This window comes from Podarcis gaigeae, assembly GCF_964106915.1.
Source record: "Podarcis gaigeae genome assembly, chromosome: 15".
NCBI lineage: Eukaryota > Metazoa > Chordata > Lepidosauria > Squamata > Lacertidae > Podarcis > Podarcis gaigeae.
The window spans coordinates 29,952,921-29,962,465 of NC_139692.1; the positions used below are offsets into that span (position 1 = coordinate 29,952,921).

The 9,545-nt window shown below is 50.8% G+C and overlaps 1 protein-coding gene across 1 annotated transcript; it reads right to left on the minus strand.

The window, feature by feature from the left end:
• Positions 1–332: 332 nt before the first annotated feature.
• On the minus strand, positions 333–7,320 carry BCL7B (BAF chromatin remodeling complex subunit BCL7B). Its single transcript, XM_083714869.1, has 6 exons — positions 7,214–7,320; positions 5,744–5,819; positions 4,798–4,897; positions 2,980–3,150; positions 2,377–2,456; positions 333–1,281 (listed from the first exon to the last, which is right to left on the minus strand). Exons 1-6 carry the CDS (start codon positions 7,303–7,305, stop codon positions 1,189–1,191), a joined length of 612 nt encoding a protein of 203 aa, XP_083570995.1. The 5' UTR covers positions 7,306–7,320; the 3' UTR covers positions 333–1,188.
• Between the last annotated feature and the right edge of the window lie 2,225 nt (positions 7,321–9,545).

Below are 9,545 nucleotides of genomic sequence, written 5' to 3' on the forward strand. Positions count from 1 at the left end.
TCCTGAGGGAGAATGCTTCACATTTAATATGTGCTGTACGAAGAAAACCCTGAACATTGCAATGTTCCAAAGGTTCTCCCATCCCTGCTGGGTGTGGAGTAGTCTTAATCTGATGATTAATTAGCCAATGCTGAGGACTCAGTGAGGGTTGTGCTGCCTGGGACTTTTAGTCCAAAACATCTGGAGGGCACAAGGTTGGCCATGGCTGTGCTGGGACTCTTCTACTGCCCCTTTCCCCCACCTGCCAGGGCCTGGTCCATCTAGCAAAGGATCTCCAAGCCCAAGCCACTCACCGCCGCTTCCCAACACACACAGACACACACAGAGAGGGATTACTTCAAATAGTTTTAATTTTAAAAATATTCTCTTCAGTGCTAAAATATCTCTTTGCTTCCCTGCGTGGCTGGGCACTCCGCGCCACAGCAGGGCCTCGATCGCAAACTCCATTCCGCATGCGGATCGCGACGGAGGGGGACAGGTCTGCAGAGGCAGGAGGGGCCGTGGGGGTTGGTGGCAGCTGCTCCTGCCATGAGGGCTGCAGGGTCCCTTTGGTGCCCAGGGCGGCCTCCTTGACCCCCAAGGCCAGGCCAGCCCTGCTGGCAAGGGAGGGTGCCTTCTGGCCACTTGACCCCAGCCAAGGCAGCCTTGGCTTCCTCAGACATATCCCACCTCCAGCGAGGGCCCACTGCTTGGTGGGCAGAGACCTGGCTTGCTCCAGTGCTAATGGCTTAACCCCACAACTATTGCACAGTATCCCAGCTGGGCTCCCCGCCAGGCCCTGCCCCTCCTCACAAGAGAGTCGTTCGCTCCCTGCAGGAGGAGAGGGGGTGCGTGGACCTCGCGGTTGCCCGTTAAGTGCTGACAACTCCTCTTTCCCTACGGAAACCTCCCAAGGGGTCGCCCCCCGGAGCCACAAAGAGGGCAAATTAAAAAGCGGACAGGAGAAGCCCCGGCAACGCCTTGTCCTTTAGGCGTGTGGGTTGGGAGGATGTGGCCGGCTGGCCCCGAGGGGCATTGGGAAAATATTGCAAGGGGTGGTAGGGGGAGAAAGGCGGCCTCTGGAAGGGCCGTGGGAACAGCAAGTTGATTCTTGGAGGGGAGCGGAGGCGGAAGAGGATGCCGACTTTGAGAGAGTGGCATCCTGGGGGCGGGGGGGCTTTTGGGATGCGGCAGAAGCGGGCGAGCTGGCTAGCTCTCAGAGGCCACCTGGCACGTGGCATTCTGGTCTGTGCAAAATCGCTTGAGCGGAGGCGCGCCGGAATCCTCCTCTGTGCCAGGCACCTGCAGGAGAAGAACACAAGGGGCTGCTTTACATACCGAGCCTAGCTCTGATTTGTTCTCTCTAGCACAGGGCTGCCAACTGATTGCAAAGGAGGAGATTCTTAATAAACCATAGGAATAACTTTCTGAGGGTAAAGGCCATTCAACAGCGGAACAGACTCCCTTGGAAGGTGGTGGACTCTCCTGGGAGGTTTTAAAGCAGAGGTTAGGGGGCCTTCTGTCAGGGGTTCTTTAGCTGAGACCCCTGCACTGCAGAGGGTTGGACTAGATGACCCTTGGTGTCCCTTCCAACTCTAGGGTTCTAAGATTCTCTGGTTCATTCAGAGGATTAAGAAAACCTACCATACTGCTGTCACTTTCTCTAAGCATTTGAGTCAGAGTGGGCTATAAATTCAGTTAGTTAGTAGAAAGGCTGCAGCCGTGCTCCCCAAATGGAAACCCTTTCCAGAATCTCCATGGGGGGAAACCAGCTTCATATAAGCAACATGCTGAAGTCAAATTAATGCATGAAGGGGTTAAGACCATAGAGTAAGCTGTCCTGTCAGGCTTAGCTCACTTTGGGAGGGACCAGGTAATTAAGCCTTTGTTCCTCCTCAGTCTACCTGAGCTCAGGCCACATGGCTCTCACAAGCCACTCCTGATTTCCTGTACCAATAATTTAAGAACTTTCACCACTTTGTAACAGCTAAGTTTTACTGCCTGTGCGACCTTTTCTGAAGCACATGAATCTGATCTTTGGAGAGCTTGTAAGCAAACTATTTTTTAGCTTATCAGGCATGTGGTCTTTATCCTATGCTGGGGGAAGAAGGAAATTTTGGAACTCACAAGGGCATATTTGAAAGGTCTAACAGCCTATATTTCCACACTTTTATCTGCTGCATGTTTTGTGATTTTATATTTCTGCTGGGGTTCACTCACCAAAGAGTATGTGCCCCAAACTTGGATCTTTGCATTTAAGGAATTCTTCTTTTTATATAACTCGTTTTTTCCTTGAACCAACACCAGTTTTCTGGGGCATGGATCTAGAATGCTTCAGGCCCCAAGCCCTAGATCCCAGAGAGAGGTGATTAACTCTGCCTGGCTCACCATCCTTACCTGAGCCTCCAGTGGAACTGGCTCTTCCTTCGTGAGAGTTGGAGGCTCATCGGCTACTTCAGAGGGCGGAAGAGCAGGCTCTGGAAACAGGAGTTGACAAGTGTTTTCAGCAAGTGTTAAAAAGCTAGCACAGAAGGAGCCCACAGAATCTCTAGTGGCAGGGAGTTCCACAGGACAGAGGTGATGACACTATAAGCTTGGGAAATGAACCCCATCAACTTAGGGGATGCCCAAGGACGCTTGATGATCAACCTTGGAGAGAAGGCAATCCCTGAGGTACCCTGGACCTAAGTTGTTCAGGGCTTTGTAAATTAATACTAGGACCTTGAACCTGGCTTGGTAGTGGCTGGGCAGCCTCACATAGAGTGCATTGCAATAGTCCAGTCTCAAGGTTGCCAATGCATGGAATATGGTGGTCAGGCTATCCCTCTCAAGGAATGGCTATAGAATTACCAGACGAAGATAGTAAATGTTCCTTTTCCCAGGTAGAAGCTGCCTGTTAGGGGATGCCCCACTCCATCTGCCCCTTCCCCTCCAGGGCAGTGGTCGCCCTCGATGGGCCTCCCCTGCCCCACTGCAGTCCCCTTGGGCTAAGCCACTCACCTTCCAAGGGCTCCTGCCCCAGCGTGGGCGGCTGAGAGTCGTCAGCCCGGAAATCTGAGGCGTGGCTGGGGCTCATGGACTCACTCTGCTGGGGGCTGGGGCTGGAGGCCAGGCTGCTGTCCGCCTTGAGTGGGTAGGTGTCCGAGAGGGAGCTCTGGTTGCTGTTCTCATCTGAAATGCATGGGGAGGGAGAGGCTGCCTCAGGAGCTGGAGCCAGGAGCAGCACTGCTGGCTCCTGTGTCTGCGTTCCCCACACCTGAGAGGCCACCTGGTTTGGAATGGGTTTCTCTTGGGGCTTCCCACTGTAGGCAGATGGAAGCTTCCCTACCCTAAGGAAATGAAGAGAGCCCTGCTGGGTCAGGTCAATGTCTCGCATGCTCTTCTCACAATAGCCAGTCTGACGCCTGTTAGAAACCAGCAAGCAAGACCTGAGCACTTTCCTCTCCTGCTGTTTCCAGCAACTGATATTCAGAAGCATCGCTGCCTCTGAATGCACAGTCATCATGGCTAGTAGCCATTGGCTGGTACTCAAATGCTGCAGCTCACTGAGATCCCACTGGAGACTGAGCTGGGGCCCTCTGCCAGCACACATAAGGAGATGATGCTGGATCAGACCAATGGCCCATCTCATCCAGCATCTTCTCACAACAACTGGGATTCAGAAGCATTGCTGCCTCTGTAGAGGCAGAACATAGTTATCATGGCTAGTAGCCACTGAAAGCCTTATTTCCCTCCACAAATTTGCCTAATCCTCTTTTAAAGCCATTCAAACTGGTGGCCATCACTGCCTCCAGTGGGAGGGAGTTCCATAGTTTAACTCGTGTGAAGTCCTTCCTTTTATCTGTCCTGAATCTTCTACTTCACTGGATGTCCGTGAGTTCTAGTGTTATGATAGCAGGAGAAAATGTTTTCTCCATCCACTTTCTTCAAGCCATGCAGAATTTTACAAACTTCAATCCTGTCGCTTCTTACTCGCATTTTCTCTGAATTAAAAAGTCCAACCCTCAAACCGGATGACGACACCCACACAGACAGATGGCAAGAAGCTGAGAAAGTCTTCTGGTCAGGGCAGCGGGCCAACTGCAATTCTGCGAGAAGGCAGGACTGAAACCCACCAGCTGGGTGTGGAATCTTGCTTCCTGAGAACCTCAGCCTTTCATTTTAAAAAGCAAGCACAATGTTTCTAACCCTTATGACGTGAAGGGTCTGGCTAAAGTCTCAAGAACAAAAAGCGAGGGGCACTGAGCTGGTTGAGCAATCAGTGTCTGCCCCTTTCCAGAATGCCAGCTGAAACCAGAGTAGATTATGCAAAACTATGGGGGGGGGGAGATGGCGCAATGATGTAGAATCAGAGAAATGATGCAATTCTGCTTCCTGGCATACGTTTTACAGGTCACTGTAGCAGGTCGACGTCTCCTGCTTGGCTGGCATGCCAAGGTCAAAGGCAGAGAAGGACATAAGGGCCAAATGCGGAACTCTGAGCCTCTCCATCCAGCCCTCCAGAGCCTCACTAAGCTCCACTTCCATCCCAGGTTTCCCAGGCCACCTGCCTCACAAGCCTTCCTCAAGTGCTAATGCCTAGCTGGAAATGTGTCCTTGAAGCATGATAAGGCCTCTTGGCTTGCCTGGAGAGAGGATGGAGATGTGTGAGTGTGTAGAAACCTTTGACTCCGGCATGACTAAAATCCTACCAGGCAAAGGGGAGTATCAGATGAATTGCTCGACCCACTTTGGTCTCTAGGCCTGCCCACCACTGTCTCATGGCCCCAGAAAGTTGCCCCCAAGAGAATGCAACCCTTTGCTCCCCAGCCTACTCACCCTGGAACTCCAGAAGGAGCGAAGAGTTGGCCGCCCCTTCGGCTGGGAAGCCATTCTGCTCCCGGGAAGCAGGAGTGCTGCAGGTTTTGGACTTCTCTTTCTTGAAGGGAGAGAAGAATAAGGCTGTGAGTTTCCCCTGCCAGCACTGGGACAGGACAAACCATAAAGGCTGTCCCAATACTCATTAGTGGTGCTTCATCAGCCTGGAGGTTGTGGGGGTACAAATGTGAAAGAAGATTCTGCCCTGGGTCTGGTACTCGGACTTAAAGCAGGGCTGAGAGGGTGGCATCCAGATGCTGGAGCCCAACAACTAGGAGTCCCAGCAGCCAAGGGTGATGGGAGATGGCAACATTTGGAATGCCGCAGGTTCCCCATTCCAATCTTGGAGGGAATCGTTATCAAAACCGATTGCTTTTTAAAGGAAAGGGCTTTAACAGTGCTGTGCTGTTTTTATTATCTGTATTTCAATCATTTGGTCCCCCTCCCCCCGTTGTTTTAATCCTACTAGAGCTTAATTACTTTTTAATGATTATATTTTATATGCTGTAAACTTATTTTATTTTATGTATTTTAATTTGTGTAAGCCGCCTTGAGTCCCTGTTTGGGGGAAAGGGAGATATTAATGAATTATAATAGTAATCATGATGATGATGTTTGTGGCATATACAAAACTGGGCACCCAAGAAGGCAGGAATAAAATTCAAAATGGTATTTGTAGAATGGAAAACTGGAGCCAAACAAATGCAGGGTGTGAAGACATTTGGCAAAGCAAGACAATCAAATGAACACTTAGGCAAAATTGCCGTCATCGAACACCAGACCTGGTTCTGCCTCCTGCCTACAATGGGGAGGGGGAAAGAGGGGGCTCCTCCAAGCCCCTGTTTAGTGTTGGAAGACAGCCCTCCTTCTCTCACTCCCCAGAAGGGCTTGGTGCTCATCCCCTCACCTCTTTGCTGTCGGCAACAGGCACCCACTTGAATATCCGAAGGGATGTGTCTCCCACCGTCACCCATTTCTTCTCCCTGAGCCAGGATAATGAAAGAGATTAGGTGCAACCACAACAATGAAGAAGATGAACATCACCACCCACATGTCTCCCACTGGGCAATTGTCTTCGCCTTCTGGGGCTACAATGAGGCTGGGGAGAAACTGTGCAGCATGGGTTGGGAACCGCAAGCCTGTGTGCTAAATCTGGCCCCTCGACCTTTGCTCCTGGTTGTGCCCATGCTCTCCCAGAGCACTTCTACCTGCCTGGAATGTGTCCTTGAACTATGACGATGCCTCTCACTTGCCTTGGATTGAGAGAGGCACCTATTGACTTTGGCATGGCCAAAATGTAGCCTACTCAATAAAGGTCAGGAGGGCACCCCAATCTTTTGCCTCTGGTCTCCACTGGCACCTGAAGGTTTTCCACAGGAGGATTTAAAAGGATTCAGTGTCTCTGCTTTATGGAGCTCTTTCTCTCTCTCTCTGGCAGGCTCAGGCAATGGGATAAACAGCAGTCCCCATGCCCCACTCAGGGTTATACCTTGGCTAAAAGGAACCTGATGCTACCGACTTAACACAAAGTAGGAGTGTAAGAACTGCTTTGCTGCGTGGGACCCAGGTATGCCCATCCAGGCTACCATCCTGGTAAGAAAGCAGCCATCTAGGAAGGTCTCAGGTCATTAGATGAGGCCCTTTCTTTGGCTGCCCCCATAATCGCAGATAAAGCTGCAACAGTGGCCTTTAGCTCAGGATTCAAATCCCTGGCAGCATCTCCAAGTAGGGCTGGGAAAAGCTCCCGGCATGAACTCCCAGCAGTAGCAGCCCGATGCCTTCCATGAAAAGCAGAGCATGAAGGTAGATTGCCCCTTTCTCTGGAGGTTCCATTTGAAGCAATGATAAGGAACAAAATGCCTAAGTACTCTTTCCACCTCCCCCTGACCTGCTTCGCAAGGCTGTTGGGAGGATTGTAGAAACCATGCAGGCAAAGAGCTCAGAAAAAAGCGTAAAATATGTAAATATGCAAGGAACGCATGTGCAAATTGAGCAGCATACGCCAACTAAGCGAGAGCTTGTCTCTCCAGCAAACTGGGTCAGTCCTCGGCAGGTAGACTAGCCAGTCCCCATGACAACTGGGTCCCCCGCCCCTCCAGATCCCTTGCGGAGCGACTGGCCAAGCGTCACGCCAATCCTAGCAGCCAGGCATAACCCGCCCCTGAACTATGATTGGCCGCCAAGCACATCTCTCCCCGCAACCCCACCTCTACAGCAAGCACAATGCGATTGGCCACTACAGGAAGGCCCCGCCCATCGCGCCAAACGGCTGCCGTCGGTTGGTTGGGCCACTGTCACCAAGGCCGCGGCCGCCGAGGATTGGCTGACCCGCCGCCAAGCCCCTCCCACCCGCGGCCCCTCCGCCCCGTCCCCTCACCATTTGCGGACGCGCTCGATGGCCGCCATAACTTTTTTGATGTCATCCTTGGCCCTGCTGCGGGTCTCGGCCCGCACCGAGCGACCCGACATGGCGCCCGTGGCCCCGGCAGCGCCAGCTCCCGCAGCAGCAGCTTTGCCCAGCCGCGCTGCGCATGCGCGCGACTGCCCCCACACCCGCCGTGCGTAACGCGTCAGCGTCCTTGCCCCGCCCAAGGGAGCGAGTCTGCCTTCACTGCGCATGCGGAAGCCGGTTCAACTCCCGTGCGCATGCGGGAGGGCGGAGCTTTAACGCACTCTGTACATGCCCAGCGGCAACGGTCTTGTTATTTATTTATCATTAATTGTTTTAACTGAGTCCTAAGCAGCGAAAATGAAGACGTGGGAAAAAGCAGCTTTACAGATAGGCATGCATGCAGATGGTGCTCACTTTAGTCCTCAGCAAGGTAGATAAGGAAAGGTTTCTTTTTATCTGAGACCCTGGAGAGCTGCTGCCAGTTAAGTGTAAAATAGATAGACCAGTGGCCTGACTCGGCAGCTTCCTATTTCAACTCTGGTCGTTAATCATGAGGACTAGAAACATTTTTAAGGGAAGAGTTATAGTTCAGTGGTGGAGCATGCTTTGCATGCTACCCATTTGCAATCTGAATGAACACCAATGCCCTCCTCACAAATACAGCTGTGTCATAATTTGAATCCTGTGTTTTCAGGGATAAGGTACAGCTCTTGAACATCAGAAATGCAACTTTCTGCATACATGGTGAGCCCAAACTGCCAACTACTGCACTTTGGGGCACATCCCACCATCTCACAGCACCTAGAGAAAATAGGCTCTGACTGATGCCTCTTAAGGGGAAGACAGGGCTGGGTCCACTGTGGCACTCCTCAATGTTGCTGAACTACAACACTCATAATCCCTAGCAAGTGTGACCTAGGGCCACGGATGATGGGCATTATAGTTCTGCAAAATCTGGAGGGCCAAAGATTCCCTACATCTGGGCTAGACCAAGGCAGCCCTCCTACCCTGAAGGATGTCTTCGCTGTGACTGGTTACCCTGCAGAGCCAGCCAATAACTGTTCATTTATGTGAGGCTTGATCCTATGCTACAAAACTCCTCCTTTGTTCAATGGGCCTTATTCCAAAGTAAGCAGGCAAAGGATTGTAGCTTTCAATTGGCTGCTACCTTGGCAGCTCTTTCAGTCAAATGGGGTGGGCAGTGAAATATAAATAAAACAAAATAAAGTATCAAGCCTGGTGGACTTAGATTGATCATGTCCAGTGGAATCTTTTGAACATCTCAAAATCACAGAACACAAAAAGCAGGTAGTGAACATTTTGCCCTTTCACCATGGAAAAAACACCATCACCTAGAGAGGGACCAATTTTAGAAAAGAGCTCATTCGTTGGAGCCGAATCTCCCTATCGTAACAAAGCCCAGCTGATAGCAGAAGTGTTCAGAGCCTCAGGTTACTCACACTGTATCTGTGACAATTAAATGGGTAAGAAATCCAGGACACAGCAACAGATACACAGCAGAAATAAGATACAGACCATCTCTCTTTAAAAGGTGATAGCTGATGAATGTGGGTCAATATCACATTTATAACCCACAAAAAGATTCAAAGAGCTGCATGGATGTATATTTTTTTAAATGTGCCAGGTACCAACCCTTAGGTGCATTCAACTTGGGCAGCATTTAGACATGATCACTGCACGCCAATACCACTGCCTAACAGAATGTGTCTTTGGAAACTTATGCTGAAGGTAGCAACCCCAGCAGCAGGAGAAATGGTTTTCACTGGTAGGACTGGAGGGACTATCTGCAGTGGAAGTCTGGCGCGGAGTTTAGGCCTGGCATGGGGAACACATGTTGTTGGACTCCTAGGTCCCATAGCCTGTCAGCATGGCCAATGCAATGGTCAGGGCGGGTGATGCGAACTGTAGGCTCAACAGCATCCAGAGGGCCATAGATTGCCTGTTCTTGGTTAAAGTGTCCAACATCACAGTATGAAAAGCTTCCAAGAGAGCAATATTGACCAAAAGTTGACCACCGCAGGATAGCAGGACAGTGGCCTAATCTAGGCAGACATATCTTTTGTTCTCAAATAAGAGTAGACTTAAATTATGTGGTGTGAGCCAGAGAGTAAAATACTAATAATGTTTACTCAGAAGTATGCCTGGTTAGCATGGTGAGCTTCAGTGCAATCCTTACTTGTGTATCCAGAAGTGCCACACTGAGTTCAACAAGACTTTCTCCCAGGTAAACATGCAGCTTAAGCCCTCTCACTATTAAAAATTCCTTCCTTCTTCTGTATGGTTGACTCTGTAAATT

Coding starts and splice junctions, on each gene's coding strand:
- BCL7B (XM_083714869.1), bottom strand. CDS start 7,305: ATGTCGGGTCGCTCGGTGCGGGCCGAGACCCGCAGCAGGGCCAAGGAT. Junction 2,457..2,979: donor GGGGCAGGAGCCCTTGGAAG/GTGAGTGGCTTA, acceptor TCCTGTTTCCAG/AGCCTGCTCTTCCGCCCTCT. Junction 1,282..2,376: donor CAGTTCCACTGGAGGCTCAG/GTAAGGATGGTG, acceptor CTTCTCCTGCAG/GTGCCTGGCACAGAGGAGGA.